Source organism: Athene noctua, chromosome 2, assembly GCF_965140245.1.
Source record: "Athene noctua chromosome 2, bAthNoc1.hap1.1, whole genome shotgun sequence".
Lineage (NCBI taxonomy): Eukaryota > Metazoa > Chordata > Aves > Strigiformes > Strigidae > Athene > Athene noctua.
Window position 1 is genome coordinate 149,091,769 of NC_134038.1, and position 27,801 is coordinate 149,119,569.

The following is a 27,801-nucleotide window of genomic DNA, read 5'->3' on the forward strand; positions in this document are numbered from 1 at the left end:
TTATTGTCTTCAATATTCTACCTTTTTCCATGTAAGAGATTCCTCCAATTCTAGTTGAAACATGTTTTGTTGTTACATATTTCTATCATAAACCAACATTGTTAGCTGTAATTTGGTTTTTTTTGCAAGTTCCTTACTAGCAAACACTAAGTTGAATGGGAAAATAAAATTTGTATGAGTGGAAGAATGTTTTACTGTTGACATTTTTTATAATAATGTGGTATTACCGATTGCATTACACAGCAGACATGCTAATTGCTTCATTAGCCTCTTAATCTGTGTTCAGGTTTTCATTGATGATGTATTAGCGTTGCATTAACTTTTAGCCTTCCTATCACCTCTTAAAGTATTATTCCTTGCACTGTTTGTTTCCTAGACCCACTAACTAGTTTTCTGTAATACATTTTAAAAAAATAATTTCATGTATGACTGTTTGTTCTCTTGTTGCTATTATCTGATTTCTTGCTTTAGCTCTTACTTATTGGAATTGGCTTATTTAGAGTTTCACCACCACTTCTGTGAAGTCTGTAGTGGTTTTGCTAGCTTCTTGTTCCCATAATTCCAGGATCTCAGGGGGTTTTGGTCTGTTACATTGTTCATGTGCCCAAGTGCATTAAGATCATACATTTCAGCAAAATATATTTCAGAAAGGAGTACTGATCTGTTCTATTTATTAAAAAAGTAAAGGAAATTTGATAAGTAGCTTGGACATACAAGCTAAATTTAAACATGTCTATGAGTATCATTGTGTCAGTGGAGCTCACACGTGCTTAAAGTTAAGCACATGCCTTATATTGATCAAGGTTTTCTCAGCTAGGAGCAAGTTCCTGCTTGCAAACATGCAGCATACTCTTAGCTCAGCCCTTGGTAAGATTTAATGATTCTTGTTTAGATTATAGTTATAGTTGACATAAATGCAGAAACAAAGCCGCTGATGCCACAGTTTCATACTTGGTTTTGTGAGATGAGGGGAATGGTGCACGTTTAAGTGAAATTTAAAGGCTGATTCAACAGAACTTCATGCTTGTTTTCTCTTTAAGATGATAATACTTTGTGATAAATTATGACTAATTTGGCATCTTATATGTGGAGTGATTCTCCATTTACTGGCAAGTTTCTGTTTATGAGTGTGCCTCTTCTTTAAAGGTCATATTTTATTTAGTTTTGTTCTCTCCTGATGCTTTCTCAGGAGTGCTTTCAGTTTTCAGTAACTTGTCCAATGCAGAAGTTCTGTGATAATGTTTTCCAATGTGCTTGTTTCATTTGTATCACTACATATGTATGTGTGTGCATGCACATATGTTGTTACAATTGAATCTATTTATGTGGAATTATATTTACATGTGTGTATATATATGTAAAAATTTCACTATGAAACTACACATGATGGGTGCTGTAATTAATTTTCTGTGCACCAGTGATATGTTTTAAAAGCTATTATGTTATCTGGAATCACAAATACAAAATTGAATTAGAAATTTATAGTACCTAGTAAAAATAGGGTTATTATGAAAATAAGCCAAACTAAATTCGAATTATGAATGGCTGTAAATAGAAAAAAGTATAGTGTAGCAGAGGCTCGGTGTGGTTATAGTATGCTGTGTTGTACATGTCACAAAAAAGAATTGCTTATACCTCTATTACTAACATTTGGAAATAGTATTATGCTGTTCTCTCCATGCTTCAAACTCTATAGAAACAATATTTTTCTTTTTACTTTTTTTCCAGCACTTGCTACTAGCAATAAAGTTTATCATGGCATTTGTAATTCCGGATAAACCAAGAGATATCCAGATAAAACTAGCCAAATTGGAATTTGAATCTCTAGAGGCTCTCAAACAACAGGTAAGAGCAACTGACATGTAGAACAGTGAAAAGCATTGATGGCCTGAAGGAAACTAGGGAGATTCAGCTTTTGTTTTAGCTGAATAAACACATAAATCCCAGGGTTTTGAAAGTCCTGTTTACACTGTATTAAGGTTAGCTAGCTAAAACTGTTCCATCTCTACCCCATAGGTTGTGGTGACAGAGTGGGGTGTTAAAGCGTCACTGGTAGTACAGTGTACAGCACAAGAGTATTAAATAAATAGAAAACAGCACTGGTTTACTTCTACATATTGAGCTGTAAACTGTAGCATTTCAGATACTGCTTCATTTTCTGTTAATCCATCACTGCTTAAGAAGTGGAGCAGAGAGCTGGAAGTTTTAACAGATCCGTCTGTCCTTTCAATCACCAATGTATGTGAGTCAACACCGGGAAAAATGGCCTTTCTTTTCAGACAGCCTGAAATTGCTGGTATGGCTAGTAATGTAGCAACTTATGTCTGTTGTGTTTGTGTGTGCAAACATACTTTGTTTATATTGTCACTTCTAAAGGACACTGGGCTTTATGAAACCTCATTTGATCCTCTGGAAGTGCTTATTGTTGCAACACTAGGATTTTTTTCATTGCTGAAATACCATCACAAATCAACAGTTAACTTGGTTCTAATATTAACAGAAATTATAAACAGTCTGAACATGTTTGAAATAATTGTGTTGAGAACTATGTGTGAGGGAATGGTAATGTTGCCTTATTTTACTGTCCATAAAATATTCTTATTTTATTGCATAAATAAGGTATATTTTACAATATAAGCAATTTAGGAAAATAAGGAACCAGATTTTTCTGCTGAAAATTTCTGTTTTAACAAATGATTCCATTGGTGATCGTAAGATGAAGAATCATATGGGATTAGTTTCAGTAGGATACAGAGATTCTACAGAGCTGGTTTTGCAGTGGCAGCAATCATTAGGAATTTTTGACTGTACCGTGCTAGATAGGATTTCTAAGCTAGCTTACATATCAAAAAAAAAAAAAACCAACCCAAAACCCAGCATGGAGCTGCAGAGACTGGTTCATCTGTTCAATGTTAGCTCAGATATTTTTCACACTGGTTTTTACATGAACATATTCTTTGTGTGCTCCACATACAGATATGTAGCCTCCTCTATGCTGTGTTTTTTGTGTAGAATGGGAGGTTACTTTTTAAAGCATCTGCTATAGCTGCATGTGAGAAAATGATCTTTTAATTCTGGACAAACAGCCTCTAAACAATACACTGCCTTTTCTAGTTTGAACTCCACAGTTTTGTGTGATACTGGAACATTGCTATTGAGGTCAGCACTGTCTTCCACAATCAGCCATAACAAACCAAATCCAAATTACAATTGAATTGAATGCCTGATAGTTTTATTTTACCTTCTTCTAGTATATCAGTGTGAAGTTACCAGGAGCTGGTCATGGATCTTGTGTACTTTTTAGATAATAATAAAAGGAACAGGACTAAATTTCTATTTTAGTTGTTCATTCTCTGTTTTCATTTTGTAGACAGGCAAAACTAGGTCATCCGCTGGAACCTGAAGCTCAGGTCAATATAGTCACCTTTGGTTATAATGTGCTAACCGGAATATAAACAGTCTTTCACTATGAGCGTGCATGTCAGTAGTTAGGACTTTATTTCCTATCCTTGCATCTGTGGATTCCCTATGATAATACATGCCTGATTCCTGGTTCTTCAGGGCTGTTTCATTAATTCAGTGGTGAAAACATTGAGTATGAATTTCAGTAAGAACTAGAAGCCTGGCAGTTCTCACCTAATACTTTCAGGCTTCCTGCAGGACCCAGGAAGAATATTGGCTGATCTTCAGGTGCCTTAGTAGGTACTTTAAATACCAAGTGTCTACCATCACCTTCTTAGATTTCCTCTGATTGATACTGTGCTTTGTATCCCATAGACATGTTGAAATTTGGGTGCTTTTTTCTGCTGCCTTAGTTATTTTGAGTGAAAAATACCTGCATTTAGAAGTAACACATTGGCAATGCAAAAACGTCCCAAAGCATTTATTTTAGAAGCACATTTTCTAGTTCTTTCTCTTGGTACCGAGAATTATAGTGGTAATTTATGCTGTATATCTTTCAAGAAAAAAACAGCAACAAAGTCCCTCAAAATGGACACTGAAGTCTGGGGCAAATGTGTTGTGGGATCACATGTTACAGAGAAACTGGTTTATATACATTTGTGCAAGTATGTATCACGTTCCCTTCTTGATGCTGTCCAGACACGCATGCTGTTGTATTTTACCATGAGCTTTTAGATAGAGTACTGCTGTCCTGGGATGTAGCTAGTAGAAGGGTATTAACACTATCTAAGATGCTGTAAGATGCCAAAATAGATTATTAGGCTCCATACATAGTTCATGGAGAGAAAATCTCCCAGTACAGCTGCTTTGAACAGTTGTATTGCTTATTGGGATCTTTAACTTCATACAGCATGAGCACCTTTACACTTTCATTAATGCTAAGCTAATTGGCTTTTAATCTAGTACAGTGGGACTGTGACTATTCTGTGTTCAAATCCATTTGAAGACTGAGTTAGTGTCTATTTGCAAGAGATGTTATGGAATACAGTGTCTCAGCTCCTAATAGAGATGAACGATCATCATTAGAGCTTGTTAAAATATCCTACAGGATGAAAAATGACGTAACTTAAAAAAAAAAAAATCGTTTTATATTGGAATGATAGTTTTGTTTTGAAGTTCTCAAACTTTAAAAAAAGTTTTTAGGAAGTTCTGAAATGTTTTTTTGAAACACTTCTTTACATAGTTTGTTAGGACTGTTGAAAGATTGTTGAATGTGTTGTAATAATTTGATCTGTTTTAAAAAGACTTGGTTATGATACACTCGAAGTATCATAACAAAGTTTGTTGACGTAACTCAAGACAAAATACCTTAATCTTTCTGGATCCAAACTGGGGAATGTGCTATATCTGTAGACTTTGCTTCAGGTTTCCCTGATGTCCTTCAGTATAAAGAATGGTAGAGGAGGCTGAGGGGTTGGGGTAGAGAATAAATTAATATGAACTCTTTAATAAAGAATTTAAGAGAATGTGGACCAAGATTTTTGGAAGAGGAGCAGGAACAATTCCATTCATGTTCCCTAAAGTATTGCCAGTTTGTTTGTCACCTGGAAGGAAGCCTGGATGCTGAGCAACTAGAAATGGGTACTGCCTGCTGTACACTTTGCTGGTGAACATCGTGATCCCTCTTAGGGAAGCAGCTAACTAGTAAAGGAGGGTTAGGTGCCTGAGACTCCCTTTGCTTCTTTGCAATACTCTGCTCTGTTGCATCTGTTTCTTGCAAGTGTGGAAGCATGCCATGCTCTTTGGTCTAGTTCCTATTTTAAGGAAGAGAGACACCAGGTATAGGTGTGCCTGCAAGCATCAAGAGCACAGTCAGTTAATTCTTCAGTGGTTCAGGAATTACGATAGGTGTAGGTGAGGACCATTGCTGTAAAGTGTGAGGACACTATCTAGTGTTTTGGGGGCAATGACAATGAAAACTACACTGATAAGCATTTTAGCTTCTGGACAGATCAAAGCTTAGTGAATAGGCAAAAGGCTCTCATGGTTGGAGATGGGTCAGCAGTCTATCCTTATAAAAAGGTCTATGTTCCAGAAGCACAAGATAACCACAGATTAAACAGCATAACTTGCATTTTGTGGATGAGATTAAAGTAATGTTTTCAGGTATTATGAGATCTTCCCAGTATTACCTTTGTCCAGTTGAGGCAAACATCAAATTAATACCTTCGTTCTGCACTCAAACTAGACCCAAGCAAGGCAAATTAGAGACAAATTGGGGGAAAATCACTATTCGTGCAATTATTTTCTGAATGTGAAATACAGAGAGTAGCAGCTCCAACATGATGTACAACTACTAGCCATTTTTCAAGGAAAATTCAAGTTTTAAATGCTGGGGAATCCTGTATCTTTTCACAATGTGCAACTACCCAGACAGCATCACTATGACCTCTGAAAACAAAAGCTTTTTGATATAAAAATGCTGGTGGTTTTTATGGTACTTTTGCATTAAAAAATCTGAATTATATAAACTGGATAAAGATTTTTTTTTTCCTTATAGCATCTCACTCACTATCTCAGCAGAATAAATGTAGCCCTGATAGCAACAATAGAGAAATAAATTTTAGTGCAAGAGTTTGCTTTTTCAGAGGAAATACAGAGGAAATAAACCTGTCCATAGCTGGAACAGAAATGCAGATGTGGAGGACTTTTTGTTCTGTCATCCCTTCCCAGCTCCCTCCCCACCCCTAACCCTTACCTCCAAGGGGACCTAGGCTATAAACATCTTGTCATCCCTGTGCTCTGGCTTGTTTTCTCAGTGTTCCAGTCATCGGTGGCCAGTATCTTTTAAGAGGAATGCCTTTTCCTTCTGATAAGTGAAGCCTTTCAGTGCTTGCTCTAAGTAAGTGTGTCCATCTGTTGGATATCTGGTGTTCATCTGTAAATGTTCCACCAGAAAGAGACTCCAGATAGATAACATGCTCATGAGCAAAGGGCATTGTCAGCTGATGGACAGTTGTTATCCTTTTTCAACTGCCATTAATGAAAAGGGTCAAGCTTATTGAACACCAGCCATGGAAATATGCCTCCTTTGTCCTCCCTGGTGTATTTCTTTTCAGAGTGAGATAGAGCAATGTAGTCATTCAGCCTGGGCCAAGTGGAGAAAGACCTTTTGATCTTCCATACAGTGTCTCCCATGGTGGTTGTACTATCTACGTACAACAGCTTAGTGACAGTGGTATAGGCTGAATATCCATAAACAACTGTTTCAGTTGCTTTAGAGTGACATTTAGGGGTTTGTAGGTCAGCACTGCTTCTTCTTAATGATTTCCAGCAGAATAACAAGTTTTCCAAAGCAACAGTAGGTGCAACATTCTCTAGGATCTCTACAGCAATGTCATCCATTTCCTGAAAAACAGGTCTGTTGCCTCAGTTCCCTCTGCAGGAAATGCAAGGAATGAAGAATGCTGTGACAGATCTCTGCATTGTCTTGATTGACCAAAAACTTATTCAAGACATGATAGTGCATTCATTAGTTTCTTTTTGAAGGGGGTGGTGACAATGACAGAAAGAGGCAGGTATCTGTTTGCCTAGGTGCAGTCATATGGAAAATTTAAACTCTTTCTCCCTCCTTCCACAGGTATTTTGGCATGTAAAAGTTGCTGTTCTCTCCAGTAAAAAAAGATCTGCTTCAAGTACTTTCAGTGCTTTAGCATTGCAATTCACTGCACTGCAGCAGCTCTAATAATGCAAAACTTTCTAGATTCTGACTATGAAAATGGCTGCACCTTGCTGTTTCCCCCTAGAATAATATCCACTAGCACTAATCATATGATTTCCAGAAGAAATGCACCAAGTTTGGGTGGCCCCTGTCCTGTTACAAGTGCTCAGCCTCACTGAGAAGAGCTCTCTGTAGCAAAACAAAGAGATTCTGCTAACTTAAGGGTCTTCTGCACTGGGCAGCATTTATGCTTGCTCCTTGCACCTCTTCAGGCTGTTGTTCCTGCAGAGATTTTCTATTTGCTAACATGCCATGTATCTCAGAATACAGTAATAGGTGTGATGGGCTGATAGAGCTGCTAGAACTAGTGAGCCTCAGAACGAACCCTTCTTTTTTGGCAGGGGAAGGAACAGAACAGGATCTTGGGGTTTTTTTAACCATTTAACATTGGGAGAGCACGAGTTGTTAGTTATTAACTCCGTGATTATTTATCTTGTGAAATGGGAACTGAAGACATTTTTTTTTGAGGCTGAAACAAACTTAGTGGATTTGTGCCTCATTCAGAGGGCTCAGAAAAGGACTATCTGTAGTTTCAGGACTACCCTCAAAACACCCAATAATGAAAGCAGAAGTTTGTTCTGTGCTTGTTGGCAATGCTGAGCAAAAACAAGGCTGTGGTCAGACAGGAGGAAAGTAGCTGAAATGAAAAAATTTCATTCAAATAATTAAAGATTTGCAAAACAACCTATAGAAAAGACTGGTGAAACTTGAGCTCAAACACTGAATTTAGGTTAAAACAGAATGAGTTTAAATAAAACACTTGCTTTATGTTTTGACCACAAAAAATCCTGAAAAATAGTATTGTTTCTAAAGAAAAAAAAAGTATTTTTAACAAAACCTCTTTTTTTTCAGCAAAAATGTGTCCCTGTGCTTTTTTGATAGGCTCTACTGGTTTGTGTAATCAGATATAACTCATGGGTGATGTTAAAACAGAACCAGTACTAATCATTGTTGTTTGCTGTAAGTTTTTTTTCAAGAATCCAAACCTGTTAATTCAACTTTACAGATGCAGTTTTTCCCTAGAGAATAGTCAGAATACTTTCAGACATGTCAATATAACATTTGCATGTGTTCGGTAGCTGCGGGAATACAGTGCAAGTAAGATTCATTATGTCTTCAAAACACAGTTTTTAAAGCATAGAAAGACTTGTACCCAGTCATAGGAGAAGAGATTGTGTTCAAACATAGTTTTGCCAGTGCATTTTAAACATGACGTCCTTTAATAATGGACCTTTCTTGGAAGTAGGTTTCTGAAAATGACTTTCAATATAAAAGTGTTAGCAAAACCAAATAAATGATGATCCTTTAAGAAAAAAAAAGTAAAATCACAAGCCCATTAATTTGGCAAAAAGGCATTTGTGTCCCCATTTGTGACTCTTCAACTGAAGGTGAGACGACAGCAAGTCTGCCTGGCTTGCAGAGAAGTTAAACATTTAAATACAGGACCCTTGCAAGCTAACAGTATAAATATAAACTTTTCAATATGTATGAGTATAATGTGATGGTAGCTGATACTTTTGCATGCTCTTAAGGGGAACAGAAACAAACAATGCACCAACTTTCCAGCAGGTGTAGTTTTCTTTTCCAACAATCCATTCATTCTCTGTGACTATTGCCAGGGGTAAAATTATCCATCAAGTTATGTTTCCATAACAGCTGAGTCTCTCTGGAAAGATAACCCATTTTACCTTTCTCAAATCCTCACCTAGAGCCTGGTGGTGGAATCAACATCAGTCAGTTCGGTGCTCTTTTTTTGCCAGACATCCCAGATCATTGACAAGATACGATCTCAACAAGGAAACCTGGAGTAAGGTGTTAGGATAAAAACTAGGTTTAAATTGTACTGCAGGAATACTGCAGGTACATCAGGTTTTCATACTTTCAGAACCCAGAGGGGATCCCAATTATATGTGCACTGGTTTGAATGCAAAGGAAGGGGCTATTCCACTTCCCATACAAATGAGAGTAAAGTGCACAGTGAGATTTGATTTCAGGAACTCTGGTAACCAGCTTTCAACAGGTCATTCATGTGTCTGTAGTTATAGACTTCTAAATGGTTTCACTTGTTAGTGAGGAGGGGAAGGACTAGAGGGAGACAAAAAATGAAATCTCTTGTCTTGTTAAAATTCTTTCAAATGAAAAGAGTCCCATAAGATTACACTTACCATTATTTGATAATGAAATTTTCTTTGTAGAACTGAATAGAACTTGGTGATAAAGTATTATTTGTTGCAAGCAGCTGTGGAGTCCTACAGGCCTCTCACATTTTAAATATCCTTTTCCCTATGACACCTCAAAAGATCCCAGTGAGAACAATAAGCCTTTAAAGGAAGTGCTAGCTTAATCAAAATAATTGAACTTGACTCTGGAAAGCTTTCTCTATGACCAGGAAGACAGCAAATAGGATATATCTCAACTTTTCAGAAATTATTTCAGTCAAATTTTAGATGTTTAAATATTACATGATTACTCCCCCACCCCCTTCAAGAAAATTTCTGTCATCTTGTCTTCAGGGAGGACTCTTTCTGAGGCTAACTGGAGATCAAAAAGCAGGAACCAACAGAGTTCCTGAAAAAGAGACAAAAATTTAAAATTCTGTTTTATCCCCATGTTGATAACACCTGCACCATGACTGAGTCTGCGCATGCTGTGCAGCCTGATCATGGTGATTCTATGAACAAGTATCTAATATATATATATGTTGCCTACATAGCCACTGAGGTTTTATTCATTTTGAACTTGAAAAAAATCTCTGTGCCTACTTATGCTGCCTTGAATATTCATGGTTTTTGTTGTATGAGAAATAGCACTCAGTGTATATGTGCGATTTCAGTGAGGTGGGTAAGACACGTGCCAAATAGGCAAGTCCTTGCTACATATATGGATTGATAATTTTTCTTCTGAAATGAGATGTAATTGCTTGTCTGAATAACCTAAAAATAAGTGGCTTATACATGTAAATTTTGTTTAAATTGCACAGTGTTCATGAATACTGTGATATTGTATATGACTTCAGTAGCACATGCTTTTGGTATGCTAGAATAGGCCTTACGCAAATAGTTTTCAAACTTTCATCATGGAGTACTTTGTAAAGGTGGTTTCACGGACCATTGCTTCTTGCATTTTCAAGTATCTAATTCTGTACTTCCCCCAGCATCTAAAGAGTTGCTATAATTGAAAGTGTATTGAGAAGAGTGATTTTTCATAACACTTTTAATGATCATTCTATGTTGTTTTCCCTATTTTTCAATTGTGTTGTTGGCCTGCGTGTGTAAGTTAGAGGTGCAGTATTTTCATGGGTAGGCCCCAGCTTTTTTTATAATCATAGCTATGTACAAATAAAACAGGCATAGTCAGTGCCACCAGTGTATACACAGATACAGAACATTTTTGCTTAACGTTTTGCTTCACAAGAGACAGCAAAATCCCTCAGCACAGTCATGGACTGCGTTGCAAAGTAAGAGACTGCTCTACAAACATTTTGATCTGTCCCCAACTGAATTCACTCCCAGCACTGCCTTTCCTTTCTGCTGCACGTATGGCTCAAGATTCAATCTGATAAGGGATTTTTTTATTGCAGAGAATATTCCCTCAACCATCACAGACTGGACCCTATCCTGCATGGCTTGGATCCCTGTCCCAGAAGTAGCAACAATTTGTGCAGTTAGGTCTACACTAGTAATGTCCATTAAGATGACTTTTTTTTTTCTGTAAAACCTTTCAGCGTTAGCAATGAATTATCTTAAAGCACTAACTTTCGACTCCCTCATCCTCTCATCTAATTGTAGTTGAGGATGAGTGAAATTGTTGCTCTTCATTCTCCCCAAAGCTAGGCAGAGAAAGGCTGCATTGCAGGAAGTTTTGGGCTTTGCATGCCTCTGGCACTTGAGCCATCTTAGTGAGGACACCTGCCTGGCAGGCAGTGCAAGTGATTGACTCTTAGTCAGATTACTGTCCCCTAGGAGCCACTGAGGTCTCACAAGCAGGACAACATATGGCAGCATTTGGGTTTTGGCTTGGGATTTTTGTGCCACTCATAATTTTCTAGAACAAATTAACAATTCATATTTCATTTACTTTCTTGCAATTTGTGCATGTTATTGGCAGATCACTTTTGTCCACTTGCTCTCTTTTGCTGCTTATCAACATCAGTGATAATTCACAAATTTGAATGTAGTAAAATTTGTGCTGAGGAAAACCTTCTAAGTAAACAGACAAATGTGAAGCAGCTTGGTCCAGCAAAGGTGGTTTTATTTGTTTTAACTTCAGTGCATTAGAAGCCTTCTTCAAACTCTTCATATGTTTATCTGTATTAGCTGAAAGGTAATCATGTCTGACATACGTATCTCTACTGTACCAGAATAGAAACCAGCCACTTATTCATAGATAATTAGAAAATGTGTTCTGTGTCAACACCCATTTTTTAAGACTTGCTGTATCCATAATATAAGGAGCTTTGCTATGATGTCTTAAATAACTTTGCCCTTTACCAACATCTGGACTGATACGTAGACTACATTTAAACATGACCTTTAAGAATTTGTGATTTCACAGAATCATAGACTGGCACAGTTTGGAAGGGACAGCTGGAAGTCATCTAGCCCAACATCCCCATGTTGAGCTGGTTGGTACAGCTGAAGCGCTTTGTGCACTAGGAAAGGTCATATTTTTAAGATAAACACTTTCTCCAGAGTGACAGTTTGTCAGAGAGCTTTTTGGGGTTTTCTTCCATTTGCTTTAGAAGATTAAAATAAACAAAACTCATTATTTGTATTCTGGAACATAGTGAACTGTATGTGAGACTTATGTTTGTGAAAACATTCCATGCATGTGTAAAAATCAGAAAGCCCCACTTCTGCTATTAGTAGAGAAGTAGGTTCTCTGACTCCAAATTGAATATACACGTGTGGCAAGGCAGCACCAGCAAAATCTAGTCTTTGTATTTCGTAGATATTGTAAAGAAAGTAATATTTTCACTAATTATTATATAACCATGGTGGAGATACGTTGTTTAGTGATGGGCACTACTTGACTGAAGTGAAAGTGGCAAATGATGAGAAATTTTGATCCCTTAACAGAGCATGACAGGTTGTCCAGTGTCTGAGGAAGGCGCAGAGATGGCCTCTGTGTGTGAAGGGAAAGGGAGATTGGGGCCCCTTCTCTACCCATGCCACATCAGGCAACAGAACCATGACCCTGTGTTGAGTCACTTAGAAGCAAGCATTGGGGTATCAGTCAGAAGTTTTAAGTTGATTTCCTTTCCATTTCATGTGTATGCCCCACCAAAGCAACCTGATAGCTTCCTTAGGAAGGGACTGGTAGCACTTGTATTCCCAGAGGAACTTGGTTTCAGCCTTTTTTAATCTGTTAAATGAGATTAGGAAATTAGAAAGGAGCTGTGATGCCATACCAAGAATGCAGAAGGTGAAGATGGGGAGGTCTGCAGAGATTAAGCTCTGATAGTTTTTCTGGCTAGTGCACATTTAAGATGTGTGTGGGAAGAAGTCTGTATCTACCATAGGTAGATTTATACACATTTTGTCTCAGTATCAGCAGTTCTTTTTAATACATGTACAGAGGATTCTCTTGAGTTATGTGACATTCTGAACCAGCAGTTTGTAACCTTTACTGCCGTGATATAGGGGAGATTATTTAGTGACGTGAGTCTTGTAAGACTCAATTTATTTAGCTTGTCAAGAAAAGGATTGAGAGATGCCTTGTTATGTACATATGTATTTACTAGTGCATGGAAGGATAGTGGAAGACTTTTTAACCTTCCTGATATAAGCGTAATGTGGCCCAGTGGCTGAAATTAGACGTTGCCTGAAGGAGGCACAATTTTGTATCTGTGAAAATAGGTGAATGTTGGTCCAGATTAGAAATTGAGTGTATCAGGGACAAAGCAAACTTTTATCAAAGATGGTATGTCATCTCTACCAGCAGCCACAAACAGATGTCTAAGAAAGAGCAGGAATGCATGGCAACTAGGTTTCTCCTAAAACTCTCCTACTTTTTCCACCTGACTTTTCAAAGCCAGATGCAGTTTCTTTGTATTTAGTTATCTTCAGTGATTTTCTGTTCCATGCTGGTCTGTCTACCTTTGAACCATTTTTAGCTTTAGGGTCCACAGTGTCCTTCATCAAGAAGTCCTACAACTCAATATTTTAGGTGCTTAGGACATGGGCTGATTATTTGCAGATGTCTTAATATATTCTAATCAGGTTTGGTGGAAAAATTCTTCAGCTTTTACATATGAGAAAAGGTATTTGGCTGAATTACCATGGAGGTAATGGTTTGGCTTCTGGAATCTGTGAATTTGTGTTGCCATAATTTTATTTCATGGACTTTGTGGAAAACACAATGGCCTGATTTGCTTCTAGGTTATTAATGATGCTTGCAAATTTGCTTTACGTCAATTAGTGTATGTGCTTCAGGGCTTTAGCTAACTCTTTTTTTCCCTCTATGTATAGACAGTCAAATAACGTGAATGGGTGCAGAGTGTCCTCTTTCATGGAGGCCAGGTGAACATTTTGCTAACACAATAAAAGCCAGACTGATTACCAGATTTGGAAAGATTGAAGTTGGCGAGGTTTTTGTAGTTTCTGGTCTTCCACTATGGTATGGTATGTGAATCAATTTACCTAATCTGTTCCTTGCCACCGTAGGGAGGATATTAGGCTCTCTGTGTACTTTCCTGTCCTTTTCTCATGGAAAATTGTTTAATCTGCCACAGACTGGAAAGTCTAAGAACTGTCAGTTTGGTAGTTGCCATTAGATGAGATGTGCAGGAGTTGGTGGTGGTTGATCTCATAGCCTGTTGTGTCTTTGAAGTGTATCAAGCAGTTATGACACGACATAGCAAGTGACATTTTTTAGTTTCTTAAAATAGCTAAGGTGACGTCTGTCACTTGGGACTGGGACACTTAGAAGTCCATCTTCTAAACTCTGTTAGCTTTATAGAAGAAGAAAATATCTCACTGATGAGGAATGGGTTTATATTGCTTAATAAATATCTAGTTATTTTCATGTGTGACACTTTTCTAGATACACAATACAATTTTATATAATTTTAATTTAATTATTATAAATTTAAAGTAACTATTACATTAGTAGTTAGCTATATTGGCTTTCTTACTAGAGGCATTTATGTGTAAAAGGGTCAAGCATTTGTTTCATGGTAGGAGTGCTCGGAAATACTAAGAGGTTGGATCTTTCTGCTGTTTTGGGTTCTCCTGTGTTTCAAGGGGGGCATTTTACTTAGGGAGTTCTGGTCAGCACCTCCATAGTGCATAGCCAGATTTCTGCACCCCATGCTTTCTGCCTAACAGTTGAGTTACATCTTTCCTTTGTAACTACTCTATGCCTTTATTTTCTTAAAGGCATCTTTATAGTCACAATAGGCAGTTTTAAAAAGTTCAGCTGAATGTAGGCAGATGCTTTCCCTGGAGTAGATGCATTTAAAAGTTCTTCCTACGCATATGTTGTGTGCATAACGTTTTCCAGCAAACATTAATCATGCTGGGTAGCTTTGAGGGCAAAACTGTTGCACTAAGATAAACATTTCAGAGTCTGCTTTAATGCCCAAAGCCTCTTAGCTTTTTTAGGTCAAATTATCTTGTATTCTCTGACTGTGTTTCTAGGCATGCTACTGCTAAATGCTACTTCTTAAACTCAAATTCTGTGTTGTATTTTTGTTGACAAGGTTAAAGAAAGGATATCTCACAATTAAGGTCCCAACTTCAGTGTCAAGAACAAGATAATGGTTCTACTTTCTTACAGCTGGCACTGAAGAAGAATGCTGGTTGTATTATACTTAAAATATTACTTATGCTTTTTGTATTCTGCCAGTGTCAGTATAATAGTACTGGTGCAAAATGAGGATGTTCCATTAAAACAGTGTGCCAGGACTTAAAATTTTTATTGACCAGAATGTATGAGTTCAAGTAATTTACATTTTTAGTTTTCTGCAAGATTTTTTACAAATACTGTTTTCTGTAAGCTATAAATAATTATAAGCAAACATGATTTTTTTTTAAAAAAAAAAGCATTATGCACTCTATAGCTATCCTAGAAAAGACAAATTGTGGGCATTATCTTCCAACAACAAACAGAACTTATTTTCTTAAAAGCAAAATGCCTTGGGTTTTGCATTGATGTCAGCTAAAAAAAACCCCTCAATTGATAAGAATTGTTTTTTCACAGCTATTTTCAAAAGTTGTAGCTTTGTTAAGTAGATGAGTATTGCACAACAGATTTCCTTTCCTCCTCAGTGAATGCCCTCAGCTAGTATTTGCCATCCAGTCAGCTAAAAGTCGGATTACTGAGTCCTGGGAAGAAACATTTGTAAAAACTCGGGTTTCTCCTGCTGTGAAACAGTGGCTGTAGTGTGTGCACAATGTGATTTTTCTAAAGTTAGGTTTCGTGGCAGGGGATATATGTGAAAGTGTCCACAAATCAGAGATCTCATCTGTTTCTGCTGGTAGGTAGCATGATGCCCTTAGTGTCTGTAACCTAGAGAGCTGGGGGAGGCAGGGGGAGTGAGACATGATTGTTAGTAGTTTTTTTTAAATAACTCCTTCAAAGCTGGATAGTGAGAGAGTTAGAGAGGAAGAGCTGTTGGATAGTCAAATATCTGGGAGTCGGTGTGGCTGTCAGAGTATATGAAAGTTTTATGTAAGGTGTATAAGCACAATACATAAGTGTTCCCTGGTGCTCCAGGTCACTGGCAGCTCTTCCAAAACTAACCACCATGCACCTGAAAGCAGCCCAGAAACACAGGCAGCACACTTGGAAAATAGACATCGACATTACTTCTACAGCAGTGGCAGCATGTTTGCATGAGATACACACATGAGTATGTTCAAGAATAATATATTGATTTGTAAGAAGAACAAAATCAAATATTTATCTGTAAGAAATGCATTGAATGTTGTGTTGATAAGTATCAGTTTAAAAGAACAGATCTCATACAAAAACTTGTATTGCAGTGGAATATAGTTCCATGCTGTGAAATGGTGGGGAGTTTTTAGGCCCAGCAGAAAGGATCTGTTGTTTATATACAGTCCAAACAAGCATTTTCTTGCATTTGGAAAAGAGAATTGCAGCTCAGCTTTTGCTAGCTTTTTTCACATTGCTGGTAAAATCTTCCTTAGATTTAACTGCAGTTCTGCAAAAAAGAGGTGTGGATATATATCCGGGGGGGGGGGGGGGGGGGGGGGCAGATGGTGGGGTGAAATCTGCTGAGCCTTCTTTAATCAATCGCTAATTTAAGATCAGGACTGAAAGGTGTTTGATGGTGATGAACCTTTTCCACCCTCTGAAACACATTTGAATTGTATTAGTAAGAGTTCAACTCCATGCTTCTGTCAGAGAGCTGTAGCACTTTCTTGACAGTGTGCCAGATTTAATTTATATTACAGGTTAAATGGTTGAAATCACTGTATTTAGTAACTGTAATAGATAACAAATGAGAGCTCTGCAAGATGATCTTTTCTCCTTAAGTTATTGGAAAGACTGAATTCAGCTTTGTGAAGGAGTACTCTCTTTCATCTGCCAGCATCCTCTCAAAAAAATCCCTCAGAGGTGGAGGAAATGGCAAAATATCTTCATACAGGTGGCATGGGGTGTTTGCAGGGAGCTTGTTTTCATCCAGATGTTCTGGAACACAGATGACATGTCCTCTCCATGGGTTCCAGACATCAAGTGCTGACAGAGCACTACAACAGTCACAAACCAGGAGGAGTATCAGTTCCCTCTGCCCAGAAACACTTTGCTTTGGACTTGGGATATTTGCCATTGAGCTGAAGCCTCTGTACCTGTCAGACATTTAACCAAACTAAACACGTTTAAAAGATATTTCTTGGATGTTGCATCCTGTAATCACACTTGTCTTGAAAATCCTAAGAAAAGAGGTTATGCCTAAGACTCCATTATCATGATGCAGACTGTACTAGTACTCTGCTAATATGTAAGTCCAACCCATAGCCTGATTACCTCTTCTGCCTGATAGTAATTCACAGAACTGCAGTCGGGATCTGTGTTTATATCCAGCATTGCTGCATCTGGCACGTTACAGTAGGGTTAATGACTCATTGCCAGAGGGTAGTTCAGCTGTAGGTCAGAACCTTCTTCTCAATAAAACAAAGAACAAAATTTTGTGTAGACTGACTTGCTGTGTAAAATGAAGGAAATTTTGTCTGTTGGCAGTCCAATGTTAATCACTAACTTCCTGCAGAAAGATTTCTGCTATTTCAGTCTGTTGGCTGGTCCTGGAGTAATCGCAGCTCTCCGTTAACCATACAAAGAAACATTTGGCAGAACTTGCTGCAGCCTGTTTTCCTATGTCAGTGCCATAAAACACATTTTGTCACCTCGGAATTGCTGGGATCTCATTGTCTAGTTTGTGAGCAACCGCTTTTTGCTTTGTTAGTGCAAACTGAGTTTTGTGTCTTCTTGAGGAACATCTCTTGTTCGGACTTGCCACGTCATAGGAAAATTGCCCCATGAAGTCATCCTGCAGTCCCTGTTCTGTTAAGTGGAACATTTCAGACACTCATCCTGTCCACATGGCAACTCAATGCTGGTCACTGGGAGTGAGATCTCTGTGGACAGTTTTTAAAATAAGAGTGATTATTTACGTGTTGTAGTAGGTAATAGGTTGTTCTTCGAGGTGTATGTTCAAGCCTATGTTCATCATGCTGTACTCTAATTCTTTGCCTCAAAAGAGTTTTAGATCTTCTTGATTCCTTATTGATAAAGAAATGGGGAGCTGGTTGTTCCTTCTCCATCTGGGACTTGAGGACAGCCAGACCACAACAATGGGTGTGTCAACTGTATCACCAGCAAAATCCATAAGACAATATAACTTAAATAACCAGTTAAAGTAAAACAATGTTTCTATAGCATTTAGCTTGTAGGTAAACAAGGGGTAAATGAGTTAGCTCAGTGTTCTAGTTCCGTAAATCAGTCAGCAGCCAGACTGTTACCTTTATTTGAGAAAGGGTCCCCTGACTATGAAGTAAATGTGGTTTGTGGGGATTGTTGTGTATAAAAATGGTCTCCTCCCCTTCCTGCCCTGTACTCTCAAATTTTGTACCTACTTTTCTTCTTATTCTGTCTTTTGTGCTTGCTTCTGAAAGAGTTTTTGTATTTATTAATTTTGGTGTGACGACTCTTCTAATCTTTTCAGTTTTGCATGTCTTTGTTTTACTTATCTTAGTGTTTATAACCTCCATGGGAGAGGCGTCATTAGGCTGTAATGCAGTGAGCTCCATGAACCTGATTTAGTAAATGTACTCTTTGCCTTGTTGCAGTTCACCCTGAACTCTAATCAGTTGTTAAGCATTTTAAAGTCCCTGTACAGTGACTATTTTGAAAACATCCATTTATTTGCCACTGAGTGTTCCATGGCTCTACACACAGTGACAATGGAATTAATCCGGGAAAAGAAATGAGCTGAAAAAAGTCATTTAAGTACTCATGCCAGCCTTGCTCCACTAGGCAGTTTGTTTATATTGATTTTATTAGGACACAAACAAAGAACTAAGGAAGAAAAGAATCTATTCTGAATCGTGCTGTTCACTCATCACAGTATTCAGCATTTGAACAAAATCTCCCAGCCTCTCAACTAGATTAAATTGCATTTAATTTACCCTCATTATACACATATTTTGGTTATAACACTCAAAATACTCAGTTCTTGAAGGCCTTCATTTCAATGAGAACAGAATGTTCTGGTTTGGAAAGAAAGCCTGGTGCAAACAAAAGTGAATACTGAAATCTGAAATTGGAAGTGGAGTGAGGTGGAGGAGTGGCAGGAAAGGTAGTTTTATATAGCGCACTCATAAGATATTCCTTTGTTTGATTTTTAATTTCACATTTATACCAAAATCAAGCAATTTCATTGTCTTCACGGTAGAAAAAATGAGTGATTCCTGCCTTCGTAATAATGTTGAAATCTATGTTAACTGTGAATTATCACATTTCTACTTGAAGTATATCTTTATTTTCCTAATACGCTAATTAGGCTCCGGAGGATGTGGGGGTAAAAAAGAAAGGCCAATATTTTGGCAGATCTAATCAGTTACATCTAATGAAGAACTCTTAGCCCCCCAGGAAGACATGATCATGGTGACTCATTAATGCCTGATCATGGTGCTATGAAACATTCTTTATATGTCAGTGTTTTTTTTTCAAGATACTTTTTACAGATGCTCATGTAGAGCTTTTCCATACCTGTGTGACAACATGAAAGAACAAACCATGACTGTTGACAGAGAAGCATCCTGGCAAGGAAACAGTGACAGCATTTCTTTGGCAAAGTGGTGATAAGACTTAGCTCTCCATGTCAGAGTTGAGCAAATGAATGAGTAGTAAATTATAAAATTCTGAAAGTCAGAATTTGGTAGTTTTATGCAAAGGAACAGTAAGCTGAAGAGAATGATAATAAAGCCAATGGTCAAATTAGAAAGATTATTTTAACAGTGATATTTATGGTGGATTTTTTTAGTAGAAGAGAGGGAGGGATTTGTGCAGGCATAAAGCCTCAGAGATTCAGTTGACATGGAGATGAAAGAATTTGGTGTTGGGGCAGGTTTCACATTTGCGAATGATTCTTCGCTCTCTAGTTACACGTTTTATTTCATGAATGCACAGATTAAAATTCTTAATGCATTTTGGAGATTTGTTTAGCTTGTTTGTGAAGTGAAAAGTAGATTTAGAAAATAATGATCTTGAGGCAATACTATTGGGGAGAAGCAGTTTACTGAATGTAAGTACTTCTGCAAATCCTTGGAGACAGAATTCTTGAATTACAGTATCTAACTCCATGGAAATATATTAACTTGAAATTGTAACCTATTTAATTCTCTTTATACAGAAAAGATTGGTTTGTTTTGGAGGCTTATTAATCAGCAGATACACTTCTCTGAGAGCTATCATTATAATGGTTGTGAAAGCCTCAACTGTTTTCTAAAACATAGATATTAAAACCTGTGCAGCTTTCCTGTTGGGTGAAATGTACAAATCTGTTTCACTTCATTATTTTTTACAAGAGTCAAGAAACACAAAAGTCTTCTGATGGAATAATCAGCCCAACTCTTATCTCCCAATCGAGATCTAGCTCATAGGGTTTTCGGTGATGTTTGATGCTTAAAACGCCTAATGTTTTGAAAGACATTCCAGAACAGCATTAATTATCAATATCAAAATGGGGACTGAAGGTTTGTTAATGAAACAATGGTTGTAAAGTGGGACTAAAGTGAGTAGTAAATTGAAGGGAACTTGCCAAACCACAGTTTTGCTCCTTATGCTCTGGATCATTATTCAAGGTTGCACTGCAGTTTTTATTCCCCGCAATATTCCTACCTCAGTCTGTGATAAATTAGGTGATGTTCAGTGAGTGAGGTTGCTTCACCTAAATTTAATTTTATTTTCACTGTTCAATGGCAAAGTGAATACTTTCTTCTCTGCTTAGAACCTAACCACTGTTCCGTGATTTACATCCTGTTTATTATTCAGGATACACAGTTCAACCTTACACAGTATAGAGCACAATCTATACTTAAGTAGTGTAAAATCAGAATTCTCTCGTTTGCAAATAAATGGTAGTTCCACATAAGTCTTGGATCTTCAAAATTGTAATTACTCTCACTACTTCTTGTTTCTCTGTTGCCTGCTGTATTCTGAGTTGTGAAGAAGGTAGGGATTTTGCAGAAGTAATCTATGATAATGTAATCAGAAGCCAAAGTGAGATTTTCAGAAATGGTGATGGATTAAGCATCTAATTTCGCCTGTCTATCACTACAAATTATGCGTGGCCTTTAGAAATTTTTGGAAAGTTCATCTTTCTTTCATTTCAGTTGCCAAATACAAAATGGAATCAATGCTATTTATAATCTTTAACCTCAAATAACTTTTATCAGACTGGCTAAGACTAATTTTTAGGTATACATCCTCCATAACAATCTGTGCAATTCAGGTGTTACTCGTAACTGCAAACAACTGGAAAATACAGCAAGTGAAGTACTGTGTCTTCAGCGTTGTTAGACTGTAGAGAAGAACTTGCAGTGGTCTCAGAAGAGACAACACAGGTTTCTGCTTTCCTAAATCTAGCTGACTAGCTCTTTTGTGCTGTAATCATTTATAAATGCATTTGCATTACAAATCTTGTTTTATTACAAGTTTCTTATGTTTTCCATGTTGTACAATATGATTGTTTGCAATATAAGGAAATCGGTAAACAAAATTCTAAATCACTTTTATCCTGGGAGGCAAGATTCCATAGTAATTTAGATTCTGATGAAGCAGCTAGATGTTTAATATACTCTTCTAAAATGTATTCTTGTCTTCACTTGTCTTCAATGAGCTGTCCAGGGGTCATCAAATGCTGCATTTGATGAAAAAAGTGGTTTGATACATATAAGTAGGAAGATGCATGATTATTTATTGAGGTACCTCATCACTTGAATTTACTGTAAATTCAAAATAGCATGAAATGCATTAAAAAATACTCTTAACACTCATTTAGGTGACAGTCCTTCTGCTCTCTGTTTATATACTATTTTGTAAATTTTTTGGTAGTTTTTTCAGTTTCATCATGTTTCAGAAATTTAAAAGTTGTATAGTAAAAAGACTTACAGTAGCTTCTAAATATAAACAAGCTTAAAAATAAATCCTGCAAAACTGCAACGATCCATTTAATAAAATCCCCATTTTTGTAAATGCCCTGAAAGGAGTGGGTGAAAATAGTGTGACACATCATGTGGGCTTAATCTGTTTCGTATAAATTTGCTGTGAAAGCTCTAGTTCGATATAGATAATGTGCAATCTGTTCTAAACATCCAGTTGTACAATAAGGGTAATTTGTGGGAGACAGTTATGGATCTCAAGAGCCCTTTCATCATTCAGAGTATTGAATTAATCTCCTCCTAAATGCTCATTCAGAAGGTGCCAGAAGACTGCTCTGTTTGGTTGCCATGGCAGATATTATTCTCCTGGCTCCTTGGAGAGCTAAATTTCTATAAACTGTGAGTGTTTTCAAGTTTATCAAAGCAATAAGCTGTAGTTACTCTGATTTTTGTTGTTGTTGACAGTTTGCTTCTGTCCTATGCTTGCATTAATTTTATTCTTTAAAAAATGTTCTAAAATTTCTTTACCTGCTTGCTCTCTCAAATAGAACAGTAACTTTCATTTAGAGACAAAAAGGACAAAAAAAGTATTTTGCATCTAGTCTTATAGTCTTTTTAAAATAAAAATAAGTCAGAAAGTTCAGTACCTGTATGCTGGGAGACTGGTGAAAATGACAGAACTCTGATAAATGCAGGTTGTAAGCAGGGAAGGGAATGAAAATACTTTTCTCAAGTCTGTACGGGGGCAGATACTGTGAAAGAGATTGGACCGATTTCTTATACAATGAACTTTTTTATTTGCATGTTCTCATGTTACACACAATCTGCTTATGAGTAGCAGAACTAATGAAGCCCGATTTCCTCAGGATTTATGTTTGTTCTATTCTGAACCTATCTACAACTGTGCACATGTCCTGATTAAACAACTGGCAACTACTTGCTGGGTGGTAGAAGGAATTGAGTTATAGTTGTGTTTTCAGTGATGGGGTGTTGGTTTGAATTTTCTTTCATGCCAAGCTACTAATTTTCATAAAATGAAGAGGCACTTCATATCCTTGAGACCTCTGCAAATTGCTAACTTTTGTTGAAATTGGCTGGTAGTTGGAAGATTACTTCGTGGTCCCTTCCTCCATGGCCGCGTCCCTTTAGATGTCTGATTCCGGTGATTCTGAAGAGACGTATTGTCACTATGAAAGTCACAGATTTTAGGAAACAGTTGTTGGCCACCACCGAAATTCAGAAACAAGCCTGAGCTTTAGAGAAGAATTATTTAATAATTATTCTGTAGTAATACATCCTGTCAATTCAAGATGTGTGGTTATGTTTGTTGTTTGCTTGTCTGGATGTCTGTTACAACGTGGATGCACATGAGCTTGAGATTTTAATTTTCTTTCTATGTTTTGGTTAGTCAAAATAATTGCACTCAATTTAAGCCTGTCACTAGGGAGACTAACTGGGTAACAAGTTATCAGAGTTTGCAATGAGATGCTTGCCTCACATGACCCAGGTACAGACATCAGTGTTCAAATTACACTGTTGACCTCACAGAAAATTCTGTGGTCCTGACACCTGAAAAGTAACCCCTCCTTGTTTTCTACTGTATTAGCAAACTTTTCCTTTTCAGAGACATCCAGAGGCAAAGCTGTTCTTGGCAGTCCTGTGATAGCTGTGCAGCTGAAAGACTCAAATCTTAACTCCTAATCAACTGTGAATATGTGGGAGGATATTGCTTTGAATTAGTGACAATGTGAATGATCCTATGGACAGTCATTGAAGGGAGGAAAGGAAGCTATCCATTAATAATTGGAGTTGTCAGAAGTGTTGTGTTTATATGCAAATTTACCATTTGCCTACTTCCAACTCCTTTTTAGTCTAGCATGAGGGGACAGGGCAGTTAGAGCTTTTCAGGTAATGGATAAGCAAAAAAGTATTCATGCTCTGCTTCATTATGAATATGCACCCACAGTGTGAAAATGCGTAAGGATAGCATGTGTTAGACTTCCTGGAAGGTGACATTTGGTGTGTGTACAACATGTGAAAATATTAAGAACAAACCCGAGGGTAAGGCAGATACTTGGAGAATTGAGAAACTCGGAGTAGGATAAAGAACTTGAAATGGATGTAGAAAATACATTAATTACCATTGCATTTCTCTTTAAATCAGATTTGTTTCTAGCACAAGATTGGGGAAAATGCCATTCTGGACAGAACCTATGTGTAGTTCAGACTGCCAGCAAATCTGTTACAGACCATCTCATTGAAACAACAGCTGAACTATGAAATTACTGAATTGTGAAGTGATTAAACAAAAATGAATATAAGAAGGTTAGTCACACTAACATGAGTGCTTCTTTCAATATGTAAGCAAAATAGATAGCACATAAGTGGAGCAAATGAGGCCTGACGTGTTCATGAAGCTTTTTTTTTTTTAACCTGAATGTCTGCAACAGTCAACATACAAGCATTGCCTGTTCTTTCATTCTCCTGTGGTGCATTATAAACACAGCATTTCTGCTGCATTTGAAGTATCATACGCTTCTGTGGAAAAGCAGCAAGACTTGACATTTGGGAAATGTGGGAGGGTTTGTGTTCAAAGAAAGATGGTTAGGGTCAAAGAGCATGTCCGTCTTTAATTAGCATGCAGCATCCTTTTCAGCTAGCATGGGGAATATTTTAGGTGCTTATTGCCAAGTGTGTAGTTAATTCATTACATGCTGTGCTGTAAAAACTGCAAGAAATGTGTATTTGCCAAGCTGAAAGTAACCATTTTTTATTATTCATACGGAGGACAGGATGTTGTACGTTTAAAAGATTATAAAATACTAAAACCTATTCTTAGGTAATTTAGAAAGTAGACAACAGTGGAGTTCCCTTAACCTCTTCTTCCTGAAGTAAGTATTAAACTGAAGGGTCTGATGTATATATTTTTGTCAACTCAATATAATATTCTGCTAGGGACTTTTTGAAATCATGGGGTATATGTTGAGGCTTTCTATAGACAGGCATGTATTCATCATTGCATATGTATCAGACTTGGTATTGCTGTGTTACAGAAGCAATATTATGTTGCTGCTCTGTGCTTATTTAATAAGAAACTGAAGTCTCCAATACTCAGAGGGAATTTTCATAAAACCCAAATTCATTTATATACATGGAAAGCATCATACCATTATATAAATAGCTGTATGATTAAACTAAAGAGTAAGTTTTCCTGTACTCTTAGCACTGGTTCTCTCTGAGGTGCAGTTATACAAATTACAGGTAACATGGCATGTGGTGAGAGGTAGCTCATATGCAAAAGAGAACACTGTTTAGAGCAGGTCTTTTGGTGAGATAATGTCTTTTTGCTTTTGAGAAGCAAGCTGTCAGGAGGTTTCAATGGTACTGTTAGGCTCTGCATACCAAACCATGCTTTCTAAGATGCCAGCTCATATAAAACTAATTAGAGAAGCCAGGAGGAAAATACCTGGCAAAAGAACTAAGTTCAGACAGATACTTTTCAAGGCTTTATTGTATTTTAAAGTTTTAGTAAAATAAATGAAAATTAAATGGAAAAGTAGGACTAGAAACAAATAGAATATTTTTTAAGGTACTATAGTACTCTCTGTCTTTTTTTTCTTTTCTATTGACAGCAAGTAAAACTTCAGAAATTATTTCAGAGCATTATGCTCCTCTTTAGTTTGCTAGGTTATTCACCCAGTAATAGGTGTAACGTGCACTGCTTATGGCTATATATCCTGTGAAATGGATTGTAAAGAGAAAGATTTTCTTTCCAAAGAAGCATTTGGAGAATCTGAAGTTTAATAGTTTAGTTGCCCTGTTTGTTTTTTTTTCTCATTTACAGGCTTTGCTACCTTTTATTTTTTTATTGCTTTAGTTCTTGAGTCTTTGTTAGGACTGCATAGCCAATCTGTGAATTTTTTTTGTCTGATTCCCTTCTTAGGCATATCTTTTTTTCTTTTTATCTGCTTCTTCAGATGATGATAATACTCATATTACAGCATATTCTTTTTTATTCTACTGCCTCAATTTTTGTTTCATGTGGAAGATCTAGTTGGAATGTGTATGGAGAAACAAGCATACGTGGTTGGTCATTTCTGTAGGGGTGTTGCCTTTTGCCCAGTCATAGCTGTACTATCTACCTTGTTAGCTTGGAGCAAGGCTGTCAAGAGCAACATATATTGCAGTAGTGCACATCTCAGTTGAAGAGTCTGCTGTAGTTCTGTGTCCTCTCTTTGGTCCCTCAGAGCAGAGGAGGAAACACTCAAAATATGTCCTTATTTGGGAAGAAATTCTTACCTTGTCAGACATTCAAAGTTTGGTAGAGTTTGGCTTATTCTGGATGAAGGGTACAAGTTATAAAGGAACATCTCCCAGTTAAAATTCTGGAATGAATTAATGGGGGAGTTGAGCAGAAAGGATGGAAGGGTGCAGAGAGTAACTATCTCCATTTAGGGGGAAAAAAAGAAAATAAACCCCACCCCAAAACCCCAGGGGAAAGCAACAGAGATACTCAAGATCACAAAGCAAGGATTCTTCCTTTCAAAGGTCAAAACCAGTTTTTGATACTAGAGCAAGTGTTTTCTTTAGAGATTTTACGTAAGGACAGAGGCCGATCAACATTTGATACCTAGGTAAATGGAGATAACGCTAAAACCATTCCAAAAAAAGCTAGGCAAAAAATATTTTGAGCGATATTGCTCTAATGGTTGATCAAACTTTCAAGAATGTGACCAATCATAGTTCCTTCACAGACATGGTAGGGGGTAAATTTCAGTGCAAAGAAAAGTATTTTGACAGTTTAGCAGACATGAGCATGCGTGATGACTCCACAGCTTTTGATAAAAAAGAAATAGGAGGAAGTTGCAGGATTTTAAGTCTTCATAACTATTTTGGTAATTCTCATGTAGGAGATAGTACATCTGCCAGAATGGCTCACCAAACCTAGGTTTTTAAGATTAAGGTCAGACACTGAGACAAAAGAACTGTGTGTGGTAGGTAACTATTTTTATTGCAGTGTTTATATAGCTGTAGCACTTAAAGGCCTTGCACACATTAGAAATTCTGTTGCCTTAGCTCTTTACAGAAATGCACAAGTGTTAAGTTCCCGCCCCAGAGGTCTTTTTGGACATCTGTGCTACATATACAGGTCACCGTCTGCTTGGCTGTGCAGGTTCCAAAAGCTTTGTACAGTTCTGCCTGTGAACTGCTTTTGGTTACCTAGGAGGAAAAAAAGACGACTTGAAAAACCTTGGGCGGGAACGCAGCCCTAGATGTTTAAGGACAATTTCACATGCTGTTGGAAGAGCAGGGCTGCCTGAAACAAAACAGGGATTGATGGATGTTTGTTGAAGAGAAGCTCTGTGCTGGTGCCTGATTTGCTTGAATAGTTTGAAATGAATTGAAAACCTAAGGAATTCTGTTTCCCTGAAGGGATGAGGTTTCTTATCAGCATCTTCTTAAGCTGATGGATTTTTTCAGAAGGTCAGAGTATTCATATATATATATATAGTAGTAAATTTGCTAAATAAAGTAAGTTTCTTGTGACTCTTGGTCCTTCCTGTTTCTGACGAGAGATGCTGTCAAATTAGTCAGTCTGTCTCTTGATGGAGCTTGGCGGAGCATCTTTAGGGAGATGGAGAGTTCTGTTCTTACCACATTGTAGCTAACATTTGGTAACTAATGGTGAAGTAAAATCTTAAAGAAATGAAAGACAGATTGGTCTGGGTTGGTGAAAGTACTGTTGAGCAAATCCAAAATTTAGCTGGTCTGCCAAGTTGAGAAACCCTAAGTGACTAAATTAGACTTATGTGTGGTAAGAAGCCTTTCTTCGGCAGGTGGGACACACCCAGTATTTCCTTACTTGTTTTTAACTCACTGATGTTGAAATGATCAGACCAAACCATTAATTAGTTCATCCAGTTAGTTCTTCTCTGGAGTGATCAGTCCTGTTGTTTCTATAAGAAGTGTACGAAAGTGTAGTGAACACAG

At 37.3% G+C, this 27,801-nt stretch overlaps 1 protein-coding gene across 4 annotated transcripts in view; it reads left to right on the forward strand.

Annotated features, from left to right (window-relative positions):
* Nucleotides 1–27,801, forward strand: part of ANO10 (anoctamin 10) — a 120,262-nt gene that overhangs the window by 77,551 nt on the left and 14,910 nt on the right. For 3 of the 4 annotated variants that reach the window (XM_074898106.1, XM_074898108.1, XM_074898107.1), the window contains one exon: nucleotides 1,729–1,845. In XM_074898106.1, coding sequence (XP_074754207.1) covers nucleotides 1,729–1,845 — 117 coding nt within the window. Of the gene's footprint in view, nucleotides 1–1,728; nucleotides 1,846–27,801 lie in introns of those variants that run through there. The other variant, XR_012633065.1, reaches the window with a different exon arrangement.